At 41.1% G+C, this 18,575-nt stretch overlaps 2 protein-coding genes across 2 annotated transcripts in view; one reads left to right on the forward strand and one right to left on the reverse strand.

Annotated features, from left to right (window-relative positions):
* The window catches only part of KIAA0319 (KIAA0319 ortholog), a 44,512-nt gene extending 37,548 nt beyond the window's left edge, over window positions 1-6,964 (forward strand). Inside the window, exons 19-20 of the mRNA XM_059483076.1 lie at window positions 1,028-1,119; window positions 1,974-6,964. Coding sequence (XP_059339059.1) covers window positions 1,028-1,119; window positions 1,974-2,152 — 271 coding nt within the window. The 3' untranslated portion in view covers window positions 2,153-6,964. The remainder of the gene's footprint in view (window positions 1-1,027; window positions 1,120-1,973) is intronic.
* Window positions 6,965-8,443: 1,479 nt separating this feature from the next.
* On the reverse strand, window positions 8,444-18,039 carry ALDH5A1 (aldehyde dehydrogenase 5 family member A1). Its single transcript, XM_059479974.1, has 10 exons — window positions 17,743-18,039; window positions 17,526-17,609; window positions 16,422-16,592; window positions 16,170-16,286; window positions 15,600-15,743; window positions 14,616-14,759; window positions 13,736-13,894; window positions 12,269-12,438; window positions 11,463-11,521; window positions 8,444-11,310 (listed from the first exon to the last, which is right to left on the reverse strand). The coding sequence occupies exons 1-10, from the start codon at window positions 18,037-18,039 to the stop codon at window positions 11,105-11,107; spliced, it is 1,551 nt and encodes a 516-aa protein (XP_059335957.1). The 3' UTR covers window positions 8,444-11,104.
* Window positions 18,040-18,575: the final 536 nt, after the last annotated feature.

Here is an 18,575-nt window from a genome sequence, read left to right on the forward strand (position 1 = left end):
ACTGAATGTTGTTTCCCTCCCTGCCTCCCCTCCAGTCTTTCCTAGTGAGCTGATAAGAAATTCTCTTTCAAGTGACAAGCCCCTGCAAGTTCTGTCACTAGAGCAAGTGTTTTTGCTGCAGCTCAAACAGCTCAGCAAATAGATAGCTTGTTCAGGTGTTAGCAAAAATAAAATGCCATCACAATCTTTCTGGGTTTTCATCTTTTTCTAGGGTGTCTTTGCAGTATGTAAAGGATGTGTAGGAGTTGATACCAATTTTATTTTTTATGGTTGAAGGAACAGCGCTGTAAATAGAAAACTTTAAATAGTGAAGTGTGTCCCATTCCACTCCCACAGTGTGGGGTGGAGCCTCACAGGCTTGTGCATATTGGATGATTATTTGTGGGATTTTTTTTTTAAGTTCAGCTGCTTCTGTCCTTTGCCCTCATATGGCTTGTGCCTGAGAGTGAGGGCTGGTTGATACAGGTCCATGTGAAAAAGAGGAGGGAATTACAGCATGGGACAGAATGTCAAGAGATTCCCTTTGCCTTGTGGAAACCACATGAAAAAGACAGTGTAGACTCAAGATTTGGCTGGAGATTTGGAGTTTTTAAAAACTTTGAGTTGCCAGATGAATTCTACAGAAGGTCATGGAGGGGAGGCCAAGGCTGGCTGTTGCTGTAATGCTGGCTGAGCAGTAAGGTAGCTTCTCCACTGTGAACTGTGGGGCACATGAATATTCATCTACCATGTTTGTAGTTGCTATGCTGAAATTGAACAAACTGTGGCTTAGGAGAGCAAATCAATCTGCCTTGCTTTCTTCATCTTTTTTATATCAGTGAAAATTAGCTATATTGTCTTGTCCATATTGTACAACTGCCTTACTCAGGGATAAACTAGCAATATTTTTAAGTGGAGGTGAGAAAATACAATATTTTATTTTTTGTTATATATCTGTATATTGGGGTATGTATATGAAAAGGAAGTGGGGGGCAGATTTATGTGTGCACATGAGAATTAAATGTCTTTTTGGTTACTATCTTTTTAGCCGCAAGAGGACAAAGATAAGAAAGAAAACAAAATATACCATCCTGGATAACATAGATGAACAGGAGAGGATGGAGCTACGGCCCAAATATGGTAAGTGCTGTTTGGCAGCCCAGGAGCTCACCCACCAGGTGAGCAGCCAGTGTATCTATATTGATACCTGTAGGCAGGAGGAGCCCAGAAGCAGGCCTACAAGTTTGGGAATGGCAGAGACAAGCAGACAGTGAAGTGGCTGGGGGAGAATCAGTTAATTCCTTTAATAAAGCCTTGGGCTCAACTTCTGCTCTGAGCTTCAGAGTTTATCTTAATTTAGAAAATTCAATTGCCCCACAGATTTTCTCCATGTAAGCCTTCCTCCTCAGCACATGCTTTAATTTGGAGCTGGTTTTGTGGCTGCCCAGCAGTTCCCTCCTGACCCATCAGTGCCCTGTTGGACATCAGTAGATTTCAGCTGCTGTTTACATGTCTTTTAATTTACCTGACTTTCCGTTTTTAGCAAGGGAAATGTTGGAATCCAAGGAAGCAAAATCATTCAGAGAAATTGCTGTCCTAGACAGACAGAGATAATGTTTTTGTAGAAATCTTGACCTTTCATTGCCACTCATGTTAATAAGGTCATTGAGTGGACAGATTGATTCCAGATTCAAGATATTAATAATATATTGGTTGTGTACTAAGATAATCTAGTTGTTCAACTACATTTAAATTTAAATACTTATATTCACATTTCAGAGTTGTAAATTGATGGGCCTGCAATGAAGTCATAAAAGTATCTGAAATGGTATATGATACTTCTAAAGTCAGTTTTTGTATTGGTGTGTGCTGTTACATTGCACTTCAGGGAATGTTTTCACTTACCTTTCATATCACAGCAGGCGAGAACATGGTAATATGCTACTAAAAATCCAAGCCTTTCTAATGAGTTTGTTTTGCTTTTTTATTGTCAGGCATAAAACACAGAAGTACAGAACACAACTCCAGTCTGATGGTCTCTGAGTCAGAGTTTGACAGTGATCAGGACACTATCTTCAGCAGAGAAAAGATTGAAAGAGAGAATTCTAGAACACTTATAAATGGGTCCGTCAGAAATGGAGTTTCCTTCAACTACAGCTCCAAAGACAGATAACTGCATGAGGGTAAAAGCACAGAACACACTGGTGTGACACATCTGAAACATGTTGGCCCACTTCTGTTTTTCCAGAACGAAAATCTTCCTAAAATATCAACTAATTGCAGATTAAAGGGTAAATTTTTAGCACAGGTAGGGGAAGGCAGAAGGAGGGAGAAAGGATTAGATGGTCAGCTAACTCCTCTTGTCACCATCATAGGAACAAGAAAATGCACATCTTATTTCTTGCATGTTCTGTGCTGAATGTTTGAACTTCAGAAGGCCTTTTTTTCTGTATCACTGCTACAAAACTAGCCCAGGCTGTTCTGCTACAAACTATGGTAACTAACAACGGCATACAGATTCATATGTGCTCCTAATGCTCTCTTTGAGAAGTGGTGTGATTTACAACAGCAAAAGCCAATATAGATGAAGTTCCTTACAATTATAGAGAGCAATATGTGGACACAGGCTCCATCTTAATTTTTAGTTTAGGATGGAAACAAAAAGGGCATTTTTAGTGCATTGTCTTTATCCATCTGTATTTTGGGACTTCTTTTACTACGATAGTGCTCATTGGGTAGGGTGGTGTTCATTGGGTGAAAACATTCTTGTTTTCAGAGAAAGTTAAAAACTGGAGCAGTTGCACTGGATCAGCTGTAATGTAACATGGTACATCCTGTATGTGTCCTGTAGGATGCAATGTTCCCTGTATTCACATAGGAGGTGTGATGTCTGCAGGGAAATCCAGCCTTAGGTTGCTTCTGTAATGATCAAATTGCTTTAACTCTGCCATGTCCATCCGGGAAACTGTAGCAGGAAGGACTTGGTGTGATGCACCTTGAGAAGCATTTTGAGCATCCCAAACAATCTTTGTAGATCACTTTGAGGAGCTCTGGACCTTTTAAGACAGAATGCTCAGCTGAGGTGAGTTTCCATCCGTCAACATCAAGTGCCCAATTAAAGGATGTGCTGGGCACTCCTGCAGTGAAATGTTTGTGGCAAATACCCTGTGTGGAGCAGGAGGTTCATTGTATTTTCATTGTCATGGTAATTGGTATTGAGCAATGTTTTAGCTTGAACATGAGATTGTTTGACTTTTTTCTCTCTTGCTCTTGAGTGACTGGATGTATTGGCCTAAAGAGATCCTTTTTGGTCTTTGGCAAGGGTAGGTGTATTGCAGATGTGACATTCTTGTTCACAGTCTGGGTAATTTCTTCACAGTCTGCTTGTTAGGCTTTGAAATCATGTCCCCAGTACTGCTTTTGAAATCCCTAACTAAAGACCTGACTTTTATACACAGGCCTCACTTGTGGGAGCATCTGTATCAGTGGTACTGTTTAGCCATGACATCAGCTTCTCCTGGGGGTGCTCTACTGATGTACTGAAGTCTAGGGCTGCGATGGAGGAAGATGTGTTTTGATGGAGAAAGCATTCCTCTGAGAGCATTTTTGAAGAGGGTTTTTTTTTTAATGTTTTGGGGATTTGTTTTGTTGTTTTGGATTTTTTTTAATCCAGTGGTAGAGAACCTGTTATCAGAGGCTGGAGCAGTATAGAGATCAAGGGGAGCAGTTAGAAGGGTCAGGGAGGGTACATAGCCCATTTCCATCATGAAGAATAATGTAGTTGAGGATTTTGGGGCTTTCTCCATCCTTTCTTTGAAGTCTGACACAGAGTAGCTGTGGCTTCTGTGCTTCTCTTGTTAATGGACTTGGGCAACACTCAGAACTGTCTAGGCTGGAAGAAATCAGTGGTCAGAAGGTGCAGCAACATAGCATGCTCATCACTTGTTTCATACTTTTGATTATCAAGTGCAGTCAGCAACAATCCCTAAGGCTACTAATTCAGCACTGAGGAGTATTTACCCTCTGTCCAGCCCTGCATTTTTCTGGAGATCTTTGTGTGGTGGCAGGAGTCATTGTGGTGGGAGAGGCTGTGAAGAGCTAAAAAGGGCTAATACAGGTGTTCTCTATGTTTTTTCCATAAGGACTGCAGTAGGAATGGTATGATTTGCTTTATTCAGAAACCAAGTTTCAGCTCTGTGTGTGGGGGTTTAGGCTATTTCTTGAAACAAATCTACTTTCTCACACTCTCCCTCTTCTTGAGAGTGTGAGTGTGTATGTGTATATATATTTTTAAGTATCTTGGTCAACAAAAGCAAGGTCAGCTTCTGATGTCATTCAGTTCCTGCTCCAGATGTGTTAACATAATAAAAGCAGTGTTAATTTTAAAGCATTCCTGAAAAAACTTAAAGCCCGCTCAAAACAGTAATTTATTTCTGTCCTTTGAAATCCAAATGTTGGGCTCGATCCATTATGAACAACTAGACAGAATGTTCTAGCAGGAATTATTCTCTTGAAAACATGCGTTTTTAAACAAGGAAATAAGTTGCCTAAATAATTTCAAGTTTGTACGTGCTGTGCTGCCATTGATGCTTCTGCTAAATACTGTCTCCAGTGTGCCTTTATCTGTTAGCTTACCTTCTAGGACATGTCAGTGCAGTCTGCAGCATCTATCAGTTTTGTGAAATTAGTGACTTATGTCTTTTGGGTTTATTTTATGTTTTTAAAGCCACTGCTGAAACCTAGGATATTTTTCTTTGAAGGTATTAAAATATCTTAAAAAAAACCAACAAACAAACATACAAACCCCACCAAAATGAAGAGTTGTTTCTCTAGTAAACAACTCCAGGAATCATAAACCTGCATTCCTTAATGTTGCAGAATTTCCTCCAGGACTATTCCCCTGCCCACTGATGCACACTGGTGGGCCCAGATCCTTTGGATCCCTGGTAAGTTCATGGGCCATGAGAACATATGCATGATTTGGCTAAGTGTTTCTCACTCTAACAAATAAGAAATATTTAGACCAGTTTCTCATTGTATAAGGCCCTAGCAAGTGGAAGTTGCTTGGCCAATTCAGTTCTCTGATGGTACTTTAACGTCTTTGTTGCTAACAGTATTTTAGCTGTGTTTTCAAAGTTGAATATAGATTACATTTTTCAGCTGCTTCTGATTCTAGTTTGATTATTCCATCTGCTTGAAAGAAGTTATTCCTCTTACCATAAGAGCAGGCTTGCTTTTAATATGTGGCACTTGCACATATTAAATATGTAAGCAAGCATTGTATCTTGATTCAGTATAATTGTTACTTCTAGAACTACTGCTTTCTTGCAGAATGTCAGTTCATACCTTGAATGAAGGGTCAGAAAACTGGCTGTAATGCAAACACAATGGCAGAATTTGGATTCTAACCCTTTGTTTCAGGTTATTATAGATTCCAAGCAGGTTCTCAGTCCTCATGTTTACTTCTGCACACTGTTTTCCTTCACATACAGAAAGAGTACTGGCAGCTGATCTGTAAAATTCCCCAAAGACTCATCTGCACTGAAAAGCAGAGGAGACCAGATAGAGCTTGTCTTTTGTGGCTCAGAGTCTACTGAAAATAAAGAATAATTCAGTTTGGCACTGCTAAGATACTGCCTCTTGTTGAAGGCAGGCAGTGCCTCATTGCCTTGAAGTGTAAGCACTGGATTTTCTTTTGCATATTGATTTTACACGCACAAGGGATTCTCCAGCTATGTAAAAGGACTGCCTTTGTTTGCATTTTGGAAGAAAACTTCCCAAGTATTAAACAGGTTCAGTATCCAATTGTAGTATTCCATGCAGTACATACACAGCATGAAACTGCCATGGCTGTGAACAGGTAATTGTCTTGTGGATTTTATTTTCCTAACTAGAATCATACTGCAGTATGGAAGAAAGTTTACCTTGGCAAATCTGTTGAGATCCACATCCAATTTCTCTGTCCTGTGGTTCAACCTGCAATATTAAGTAGAAAAAACAAAGCGAAATGCAATATGTCTAATTACAGACAATTGTTTATTTACATAGGTGAAAAAGGTTATTCTTGTTTTGTGTGTAAGAATAGATTATCAACTCTGTCCTTTTAGTAAACAATTTTACTCTCCCTCTGTCAGATGCATCAGATAAAAGTGCTGTTCAAGCGTCTATTTTGTGCTGTCAGCTGTTTGCTTATACAATGTCAATTTTCCTTTCTTTTGTCTCCTTTGGGCAATCGGAAGTTCACACACATGCAAGGAACTTAACAGTGAGACAGTGAGTGCATGCATGTGTTCTCTGTGCTGTTGCAAACTTTCCTCAGATACTCTGATGTTCTTGAAATAATTGAGTTCCTAGGGAAATGTTCTATTCCTGCTTTTATTCCTGTCCTGTTCCTGCTCACCTCAAGTGAAATTAATTTTGCTCCCTGTATACCAGTAATGGGCAGTAGTCAGTTGGAGCTTCAGGGTGGTGGTAATAAAAGAACAGTAAGTGTAGTCTTCTGACATTTAGGTGAGATTTGAGAGAGGAAAACGTTCCTCCAGGAGAAGGGAAATGGGATACAGGTGAATTAGTTTCTTAATGTCAATTATTGCTTATCAGGGATCCCTAACTTGAATACTAATCCTATAATTCTGCAGTGAAGAAAAACCCATTTCATGTACCTTTTATAACCTTAACTCCCCAAGGCAAAGGAGGGAAATATAAAATTTAGAACTAAAATTTTAAGGAGGCAACAAAGGCAAATGATTTTTGTACAGGCCATGAATCAGGTGCAGATGAGCTGCACATCTGTATTTTGTCTCTGTATGAAAGCACTTCTCCCTGTGGGTGGATGGGTGAGCTATTACAGAATTTATATTAGGAATCTGTTTCTAGAAAATGTTATTTATTGCAAATGCTATTGTATTGTAATTGGAACCATTTCTGAGCTGAAATTACTACATTTATGTAACGATTAATAAAGTTTTGTCTTTCCTTTTAGAAACTTGTCAGGTACTTTTTTAGGCATGGTATTCTGTATTGGATCCCACAGTCAGGACAGGTTAATAGACATATGTTGTCTTCCACAGTTTGTCCATACTCAAACATAAAAGCAATGCAGTAGTTGATTCCTTCCCTCCCTACTTGCAGAAGCATCTTTTACTAGAGAGGTGATATAATTCAGTAGATCAGAGAGCAGGAAAAAAATAATTTACTGCACTTCACAATAAATTTTCATGTGGTGCTTGTCCTTACTTGGTTTAACTGGCTGTGTGGAAGTAATCACTAGCTGTCATGCCAAGTGTGTTGGTTTCACAGGTGCTGTGGCTTACTCTGTAACAGATTCCATACTGGAGTCAGCTGCTTAGCAGTAATCAGAGATACAGGTGTGCAATATAACCCAAATATGCTGTTAGAGAGGGGTAGGTTATGCTGCTTGTTTCTGAACTGGAAAAGAAAACTCCTTCCATCACTGTGAATTAAGTTTGTGCTGAATGGTGATAATAAACGGTGCTATGAGATACAAGTGTCTTTCTGTAAGGAAAAATCACACAGCATGAGAGCAACTTTTGAAGTCTGTTTGGATACACAGTGCCACAGTCTGGGTGGCACAAAACATTGCCACTGGACTGCAAGGGAATCCTGGCAGCTAAATGAGCTGATGAGATATGTGTCCTTTGTTGAAGGATGGAATCTGCCCCTTTGCTATTGCACTGAACGTTTGGTAATAGCAGTAGCCTTCCCCCATCCCTGTGAGTAAGGCGTGCAGCAGAAGATAATGGGCATGATTCCAACACAACTTCAGCCACTTGTGCTAAGCTGCTTTGGCCCTCACTGATGAACTGACCAAACCACCAGCTTCTCATGGTTCTTCTTGGAAGGACCTAAGCAGGAAATTTTGACCTAGGAACCCTTTAAACAAGTGCTAAAATGTAACTTAGAGCTTCTGAACACCAAACTTAAATCTTTAAAATAGCTAAGTTGTTAATATGTAGTAGAACAGGTAAACATAGTTTCTGAGCGCTTTTTATACAGAGAAGTCAAGCAGTGGGGGTGTGTGATTGTATTATTGTAAGATTGTATTAAATAAATAGAAGTACAAGAGCTCCCAAAACTCTATTTTAAATCTTAATGAATGAAATAAAGAATTATGCAAGTAATCATATTACAAAAGCAGGGCAGACACTCTGATCTGTTTTGTGATAAAAATGTTTGACTCAGCATAAAAGACTGGCATACAAAATGACTGATGGCATATTACTATGCCAAGTAGTCTCATCTATCTGATTTAGCTTCAAGGGACTGTAATTGGGGGTACCAAAATCTTACACTATATGAATATGTGGATGCAAAGAAGTGCTGTCTTTTCCAGTGATAAAGATGTCAGAAGAAAATCTCTGCAAATCTGAGAGACTGAATTTAATGTGGCTGCTGTAAATTCATCAATTCAGCACTGAATAACATAATAAACCACAAAATCTGATGCTTTCACAGAAGTTATTTATTAACTGAAAACATTTTTTTAATCACAGTTTTAATATCCAGGAATTGCTAAACTATCACAAGTGCAATCCACAACGGAGGTGTGAGAATTCAAGTAAGTCTTTTGTTGAAGAATCCCAGCTTTTGCTATGAAGATAACTTTGATTATTCTGTGCTTAACTGATGTAGACTTTACTGACATGAGGATATTAGCTGGGATCCAACCACAATCCAATCTAGACAAAAGTATTTCTTAAGTTTCTTACAAACATTATCTTTAATTACTGTTTGTGCTTGTTATCAGGCATTGTAAAAGGTATTATTTGCAATAAAAAAAAAGTAAACACTCATTAGAAGTGCCATTATCAGAAAAGCACATTAAAAGGCAATAAGATTTTAAATGTACCAATGCATCATCAGTAACTTGTAGTGAAGAGAGCAAGGGTTAAATAACTTATCCTCCAACTGCACTGTCCCAAGAAGTACACTCGCGTTAAATACTACCCTGTCATACGCTGTAAGTAAGATGATTTTCATTTTGACCTTCTACAGTTCACAGGCAGATACAATTGAATTTCAGTGACAGATATTCTACCTGTGTACAATACCTGTAACTATGCCCGCATCACTGTGTTGTGGAAGCTGGGAACCTAGGCATGACCTTCTTTCACCCTGTTGTTTTTTCCAATTAATACTAAACACATCAGTAGCCAAGGCTGGCAAACAGCTTTCTCCTGAATTCCCCAAATTCAGGCAGCCTGTGTGCTCAACAGTGTTATCTTAGAAGTTGGGTATAGGAAAGTTTCTTGCAACTAGTGTAGAAAGAGGACATCCTTTTTGTGTTTTTGACAAGCACAGATAACAGTATTAAAGTCCTCACTACCACAAATACATGGGTTTGGTGCATTGGGAATTACTGGAGGGGCAGTAAATATCCTTTAACTGCCCTTCAGTTGGCATGATGCACACAGTACTGACAATAATGTGCTGCAGACCCACCTGGTCTCAACTGCTGCACAAATACAACCATAAAAAATATTTAAAAATAAGGAGTAGCAGTCAATGCTACTTTATGTGCGCTTTAAACAAAAACCCTGTGTAACTCTGTTCCAGCTTGCTCACTCTCCCTCTAAGTCTTGTGTTACCTGGTACCTCTTTGCCTGATGGGATAAAAATATTTTATAATATTTCATTTTAAAGAATACATTCATTACTTTATAGGAAGAAGGATTCCGTTGCCTTCTTTTCTTTATTTTTAATAACACAAGAAACAAAATTTATTCCACTTAACTTCTGCTGTGCTGATTTATTCACCAAATTAACATTGCCCATTTAAAGTGCTTTGTTTGACTGCTATTAAAATGTTTTCAACAACATTGTTTATTTCATACTGAGGAAGCCTTACATCATCTTTTGAAGATGACAGAATAGTGAGGTCAAGCCCAAGGTCAAAGCCTCACCTCTAACCACCACTATTTAAATCTTTATTAGATCACAAATGAGCCATGTTCAAAGCTTTTTAAACCTTGCTCCCTAATGGACCTTCACCTGTGTAACCACAAATCCAATTCAAGACACAAACCAACAGGAATGGATATCTGCTCCTGTTCTTTGAAGGGGGTGAGTTATGTTCCTATAGACACTCAGCAATATTTACATCAGGGACTGTACGTCTACCCAAGGAGAGTCATGGTCTTTTTATGGAAGAGAGGGAGTTTATGACCACTTGTGCTTTCTTCACACTGCCCTTATAGTCTCCCCTTATAATTCTGCAAGTTGTTCCTGTCAGTATCTTATCTTCCTCCTGCTTCTCACTAAGCCAGCAATTCTTTGTCCTGGGCTGTCCTGTTCCCAGGACTGCTGGGGCTAACAGGCATCAAACAAGGTCTATATTTCATCCTAGATATGCAAGCTGTTAAGGCCCAAGTACACCTCTTTGCTCAAAAACCTAAAGCAGCCTTGCAGTCAGCATTAACAGTGCTGAAAAAGCTGTCTGTTAGCCTATGTGGATGCCTAGGTATAGCTCAAAACAATTCCTCACCTTTTGTAAGCAGCAGATTTCTCCCACAATTAAAACAAAAACAAAAAAAAAAAAAAAAAACCAACCAAACAAAAAAAAAAAAAAAAAAACCCAAACCAAAAACAACAACAAAAAAACACCCACAAAAACAAAAAACCCACACACTTGCTTCTAAAAAAGGTCACATAACCACATTAGAAAGTGTGAGTATTCACAAAAAATTCTAAAGGTAGACTGCCATCCCAAAGCCTCCCTTATCCACACTGAAATACTAAAGGTAGTAAAAAATGCTGGTCTAGTTTCCCTTGCTATAGGTCACAATCTGTTTTTGTTATGCACAAGTCTCAAAGTTCTCCCAGTTACACAGGGATAATCCAAGAACAATAAATATACATCCTTACTCTTTACTACAAATAATGGACATTGTGATCACATTGCTGAAAAACTGGATGTATAAACAGAGACTGTGTAAAAACATTTGGCAGCACAGAATACTGTAGATATCTCTATACACACACAGGACAGGGCTGATTAGTTCTAATGAAGGTGGACGTTGCATTCATACATATTTCTGGCTCAAGAAGCTTATAAAAACAACAGCACTCTTTCCCAAGTTGTGGGCATTGTGCTGTTTGAAGGCTTTTATAATCCTCCAAAGCAGACATATTTTATTTCTAAGTATTCATCGATGCCATATTTTGAGCCTTCTCGCCCTAAGCCAGACTCCTTTACCCCGCCAAAAGGACACTCTGGTGAGGAGATTATGCCTTCATTAACACCAACCATCCCAACTTCCAGCTGTTCTGCAACTCTCCAGATCTGGGCTGGATCTTGGGAGTAGAAATATCCTGTCATGCAGACACAGAGATACAGGAGGGAAAATCAGTAAGAACAATTGCAGAAGACTGAAAAAGAGACTTAATGACATTCAAAATCATCACCCCACAGTATTAAAGCTCACCAAACCACAGAAATACATTTATCTGGCAGAGAAGCATACCTGCTAAACCCACATTAGCTGCATTTGCTATAGCAACAGCTTCTGCTTCAGTGTCAAATCTGTCAATAGAAAGACAAAAAAACAAAAATGAGGCCTGCAGTTCACATGCTGTCTTGCTGACTTACTGACAAGAAGCAGTCTTATCAAGAATTAAAATATCAATTTATTTTTCCCAAAAGTGTACATTAATTTAACTTTCATTTTGAAACACTGAAGTGTCTACCTTTTCTCTGAATTTAAACTGCAGTTAAGTAGTTAAGATTGCCTTTATCCCCCTGAGGTAGCTGGATGGTACCAAGACATTTACTTCACATGGGTTAGTTAGCCTACCTATTTCCCCAACTACACAGCACTCTCAAGTCTGAGAGATAACTGTATGTTCTTCCATCACATCCAATTGGTCTGCACAAAGGCAGGGAACGCTTTAAGGAGAACAGACATCTCCAACTCACCCTCTGTCAGAAAAGCTTAGAACTAGCAAATCACATGACAAACTCAAAAGTCCTGTCTCCTGTTTCATACTACAGATCATGAAGCCAATTAAGGTTTTGCTGCTACCTAGCCTTGCTTAACCATTGAGATACTTTAATTTTCAAAAAGTTGCAGAGATGCTAAGATTGGGTCAAGAAAAAGAAACAAACAAGCCACCTATCCAAAGTATGTTTTTACATGTGTGCGCCAATCTTTTTACAAGATTTGTATGATCATACAAAAATACTTTTTTGTCTTTCAAATTTTGTTTATTCAAAATACTCTTTCATTGTTTTTTAATTGTTAATTTTAATCTGTAGAATTAATAATCTTACTTGATAACTGGTGCTAAAGGGCCGAATGTCTCCTCTTGGGTGCAAAGCATTTTTGTTGTAACGTTAGTAAGTAATGTTGGCTCAAAGAAATTCTTCCCCAAGCTGTGTCGTTTCCCTCCAGTCACAACAGATGCTCCTTGAGAAACTGCATCCTTAATGTGTTTCTCTACCTGAGGAATGCATAACAAAAGTTAAAAGTCAGCATTTAAGAATGAGCAATAATACATTTCCCACTGAAGAAATAACTCTCCCAATATTTAAGAGAAAATTTTGAAGAGAGGTTTATACTTTTCAGAGGATCATTTGCAATATTATCTAATTTCTCTTCAATTCTTGTTTCTCTCAGTCTGACATTATTTTAGAGGGATAAATTATGAATGAGGTCCCCAGCCCACTTTGCTGTAGAAATTAAAAGCCTACACCTAATATGAGAAAAAGTCTTTGCAGGACTAAAAACTGAATCTGACATCAGTGATCAAACACTATGGAAATGAAGTGTATGACTGCCATGGAAAGAGAAACAACTCTCAAGATGGAACTGGCGAGAACATTTTCCTACATCTATGATTCTACTTACCCCCAATATTTACAATTCCTCTAAAGACAACAAAGCAATAAGAAAACTAAAGTAGCAATCCCCACCTAGAATGCTGTCCTCTGAAATTACAGAAAGTGACTACATACAGTGTTTGTTTATTTGTATATGTATTTGTATCTGATACACATACTACACTTTTGTGATGCAAAAAGGGAAGACATAAGGACCATATCCTTTGTCTCTCAAATAACTGAATATTTTCCCGTTCTTTTTATGAAGAGAATCCAGCAGCATTCATGCGTGATGGATTCAAACCAAGCCTGCATGCAACTGAGCTGTAATATCTTACAAAGTATGGGCCAATTGACTCAATAATCTTTAGCCTTAGGAAGAGTGAAATATTATAAAATATGTGACTTCTAGCATTTTTTTAAAAAAATAAATATTCCTGGAGTTGCAGGTCACCCAAAACAGAAGACCCAAACCATACACATGAAGTTTCAAGTATCAAGAGTTCTGGTATTTTTAACCCTGAGAAATTATTCTGCCTAGCTTTTGCCAAAAACAAACACTGTTCCTCAAAAGAAATTGTCAATCACAGTGCTTCAGAACTGCAGGATCACTGTACAGCTCTCACAGTGTATCCAATTTCAGTGAATGGACTTGAGAACAGCTAGGGAGTAATTAGGAGGAATCAGTTTCTCCTAAAGGAGGCCTCTCCCTTAAAGGAAACAGAGGGATGACACATGAACTGCCCACATCTGTTTGTCTACATGTACACATGGACTTGGGGGACAGAACACAGTTCCAGCCACACTGCAAATATGCTCTAATAAAACAAGGGAAAAAAGGTGAAACAAAAATGTAAAGTTATTTTATGGATCATAAAAAGAAAGTTAGAATGTTCAAAATGAAATATTTACTTATACCTTCTCCACTGCTTTTTCATTGATTAGTGGTCCTTGGGTAGTTTTTGCATCAAATCCATTTCCAACATGTAGTTCTTTGTCTATAGCTTTAGCAAACTTTTCCACAAATTCATCATGAATTCCCTTTTGCACCAGGAAACGGTTTGTGCAAACACAAGTCTGAAAACAAACAAGATAAGACAACACCACGTTAGTTTATATTGAATTTAATCCATCTATTAATTCATTCTGGCCCTCATGCCACAGAATCAGGTTACTACACTGATGTCTCTTGCCTCTCCTCCCTCATCCTAAGCTGTTACCCAGCTATGCCATTTGTGTCACCTCCCATTTCACTTCAGAAATACAACTTCAACAAGCTGTCAGTGGGTGTGTGAAATATGTCACACTGCCAAGTTGCTTACACTGGGGAAATGTTTTGGGAGTTTTGTGGACTCAGATACATGGATCAACCAAGGTCCAGAAGCTGCATGAAATACCTATGAAATACCTTCTAATTAGACTGCAGAATGCTGGACTGAGCAGCAAAAACTCAAATCACACTTAGTGGTTGGGGGTCTTTTTTTCTAATTCCTTTATTGTTTGAATTTGCTTTCTTCCTGAAAGTTATTTTTAAGTGCTTTCAATTTATTTATTTGTCTATTTATTTGTCTACTTATTTGTGCTACCCCTTTGCTCTGACAAAAATATATGGGATTTCAGTGTTGCTGTTTAGACTTACTGGTAACTGGCTTTAGTGCCCAGAACCATTTGTGAGCTCAGCACCTTTCTCCTCACAATGAAGTGTTCTGTGCTTTCCTTTTACATAAAATAGCTTATTTACAACTTAAACTTTATGTACAGCTCTTCACTGTCTAGAAGCAAGGACAAAGATTCTCACCTGCCCTGAGTTTCTATACTTAGAAGCAAGGGCTCCTGCCACAGCCCGGTCCACGTTGGCGCTGTCGAACACAATAAAAGGAGCATGTCCCCCAAGCTCCATGGAAACTCTCTTCACAGTGCCAGCTGCATGTTTCAGCAAGATCTGCAGGCAACAGGGGAGACACACACATCTGTACCTCTAACAGATGTGAACAGTGGAATCATGGATGCAAGGGAGTGAAAAATTAACTCTGGCAAGGAAATAATCTGCATCTTCTCTACAATGTTAGACCATCTCATATGACAAAAGCAACTTTCATCCATTAAAATCCTTAAAGATGAAATTCTGGTCAAGGACTAATGGAGAGGAAGATTTTGATCAACTTCAGGTCAGATTAAGCTTTTATACACTAATATTGTCAAACTTTTTTTGTTCTAGTTTTTTTTTTTGTAATAAAATGTTGACTACTCTTACAAAAGTTTTCCAAGATCTGACAGAACTTGGTATTATGATTTGCCTTGACACCAGACTTTTGCTTCATCCTGCATACAGCCATCCTAGAGAACTGTCATTTTGTAGCCACACTCTGCAGTTCTAGTGATTCAACTAGAGATGATGACAAGATTGCTTATTGACTACAGTTGATAGCAGATTCCAGGGCCTCACTCCTGTAATACTTCCTCTCAACTGCTGAAGCCATTCTTGAATGGCACCTTTGAAACTCAGTTTCAGTGCTCTTATAGGTATGTTGTCACCTTACGATATAAACCAAGAACATTGTGTACAGGACTGTTGACATTACAGTTTAATAAAGGGCAGTTATCAAGAATTACAGACAGGCATTCTTCTGTGAAGTACTGATGCTAAAACATACAAGCAGTACCTCAAGAGGTACACAATTATTTGGACAATTTGTGTACAGTAGCCAGAAAAGAAGGCTCTGTATAAAGGCACACACTTTCCCCGTAATAATCTTCAAGGATATTCTGTCCACATATGTACCTTTCCTGTTGCTGTAGAGCCAGTAAAAGATATTTTGGATACCAATGGATCAGTGCATAAAACTTCCCCTACAGCTGCTGTCTGTTGTCTGGAGCAAGGGACAACATTATACACTCCTGCTGGGATTCCAGCCTGGTTTGCAAGCTGCAACAAAACAAAAACAGAATTTGCAAAATTAGTGCATTCTGTAAGAGGAATAGTCACTTAATGATTGTTCACTATTTTGAAGAAAAGTCTGTAAGTCAATGGAGGACAAAAGGACTCAGCACAATCAGGAATAGGTGCCACAGGTGCTTGAGAAAGCACCTTTGCTCCAGTTTAAGCTGTGTTCAAAAGAACTAAATTAAAGATCTAAGGATATTTTGAGTATCAAAATGGCCCGATACACTTTGAGGCTCTAGACCATGTTAGAGGCAAAGATTCTCAATAAACTCAATAAAATACTTGCATCAAGTCAGTTTGCCCTTTCTTCACATATGAAGCTGGCCAGAGCTACCTTCCAAGCCCATCTGGTTCCCTGTTTATAGTATCAGTCCACTGCTGAGGTAAAGCTTAGTACTGAAAGCTCACCTCCCCAAGAGCTAATGCTGATAAAGGTGTGTCCTCTGCAGGCTTCACCACGACTGTACAGCCAGCTGCCAGAGCTGCACCAACCTTCCGCGTAATCATAGCGCTGGGAAAGTTCCACTAGGAAGAGAGAAAATAGTACAGTCAAAGTTGGGAAAATTCTGCCTCCTGTTTTTGCAGAAGTAAGTGACATTTTGAACTGGGGGGCTGAGCTGAAAACCTTTATGTGACTCAGAAGAGTTCAGCTATGCTTACTGGGGTTATAATGGCTGCCACTCCTACTGGCTGCTTCAGCACCAGGACTCTTCTGTCCTTTGCAGACGCTGGAATAACATCACCATAAATCCGTCGAGCCTCCTCTGCAAACCACTCCAGAAACGAGGCTGAATAGGTGATTTCACCCTGTGCTTCTCTCAGAGGCTTCCCCTTTGATTAAATCAGATTGAAGATACATTGTAAGCAGCAAACAGAAGCAATACAAACAAATTCAAGTAATTTTGGAGTTTCTCTTCTTTTCAGAGTACTTTATGATCCCCTCCCTCTGACATACACTGTAATCTCCAGCAAGGATTATATGATTGCAGCAGCAATAGTTGTGTGGATTCGATATACCATCATTATATAGTCAATAATTTGTATTGCTGTGCCTGGATTCATACCTGCCTATACAAGGAAGAGAAGCAGAAAATGTACTATGCATTTATTTACAAACTCCACATTAGCTGCTATTACCACTCTGAAGAAAGACACAACTCATGGCAAAACAGTTACAAGTTTATTCCAGGGTTATTTGTTTTGGGGATATTGCTTTGGACCACCCCCAGGTCTGATCCAGTGGACTGCATGACCATTAGCAGCTGTGACACAACAGAGGCGCTGCTGAAGTATCTTCCAGCAAGGTTTGGTCCAAAAGGACACCAGTTTGTGAGCTCCCAGACTACTCAGTGATACAGACTGTATGAATCCAGCTTGGAGACTTGCATGATTTTTCCCACTCACAAACATTTCTGCCACGGGGACCATGGTTGTATAGGTGGATGTACGCTTTTGCATGCCAAGAAGCACATCATGGGTCTGGTTTCCTCTGATTAGGTACTACTGTGACCAAACCGACGCACTTTATGTACGTCCGGAGGAGAAATGTTTGAAACATCACCCACCGACCTAGCAGAGCAATGTGAGTGCACAATATGCCCAAAGTTATTAAAAAGGACACGATGGCAAACTGGTGAGGCACTCAGGGAGAGGCTTGATGGCTGTCCCTTTTACTCGTGTCCCTGTTCGCCTGCCTGTGCTGTTTTCCCAGCGCGAGTGCCAGCACGGGGCAGTGCCCGTGCCCACCCCCGCCGCCCCACTCACGTTCTCGGCTGTGATGATCCGCGCCAGCTCCTCCTTGTTCTCCATCATCAGCTCGTACCATCTGCGGAGGCGCGCACTCCTCTCCTGGGAGGAGGGAGAGACAAGGCTGCCGTGGCCGTCGCACGCAGGGACGGGGAAGCGAGGCCCCGGGAGACCCGACCGGACCGGCCCAGACCGCCCCGGGGCCCCCTCGCCGCCACCTCCCGCGGCCGCTCACCTTGGCGGGGAGGCGGCCCCAGGCGGCGCCGGCTTCGTGCGCGGCCCGCACGGCCGCCCGCGCCTCGGCCGCCCCGCAGTCGGATACCCGGCCCAGCTCCTCGCCGCTGGCCGGGTCCTGCACGGGGAAAGCGGCGGCCGTCTCTACCCATCGCCCGCCCACCAGGCCGCCCCGGCGCACCAGGGCGGCGGACAGCGCCTGGCTGGCGGCCCGCACCGGCCCCGGGGCGAGCGGCGCGGGGCGCAGCAGGAGGCGGCGGCGGACGGCGGCGGCGCCCCGCGGCAGCAGGGAGGCCATGGCCGCGCTCGGCGACAGGCGGCGGGCCCGGCACAGCCCCAGCACGGCCCGCCCGCGCCGCCCCGGAGGAGGAGCTGCCGAGGGGCTGGGCCAGAAGCGACGGCTCGGCGGAGCCTGGCAGCCCGTGGCGCCCGGCCAAGAGCCCCCGGTGTGCCTGGGCAGGGGTGGGAGCGTAGCCGCCGGGGTGGGGGCAGGAGGGGGCTTCTGCTTCCCGGAGCCTCGTGTCCCACACCCCATCGAGAGCCTCTCCTCATAGGGTGAGGGGAGGCCCAGAGTCACAGAGCATCCTGTATTGGAAGGAACGCTCAGGGATCATGGAAGTCCAAGTCCAACTCCTGGCCCTGCGCAGCACACGCCAGGTGTCACACCATGTACCTGAGGGCGTTGTCCAAATGTTTCTTGAACTCTGTTAGGCTTGGTGGTCTGACCGCTTCCTTGGGGAGCCTGTTCCAGAGCCAAAGCAGCCTCTGGGTGAGGAACCTTCCCCTAATTCCCAACCCAAACCACCACTGACACAGCTTCATGCCGTTCCCTCG

The sequence above is a fragment of the Ammospiza nelsoni genome, chromosome 1 (genome assembly GCF_027579445.1).
Source record: "Ammospiza nelsoni isolate bAmmNel1 chromosome 1, bAmmNel1.pri, whole genome shotgun sequence".
Classification (NCBI taxonomy): Eukaryota; Metazoa; Chordata; class Aves; order Passeriformes; family Passerellidae; genus Ammospiza; species Ammospiza nelsoni.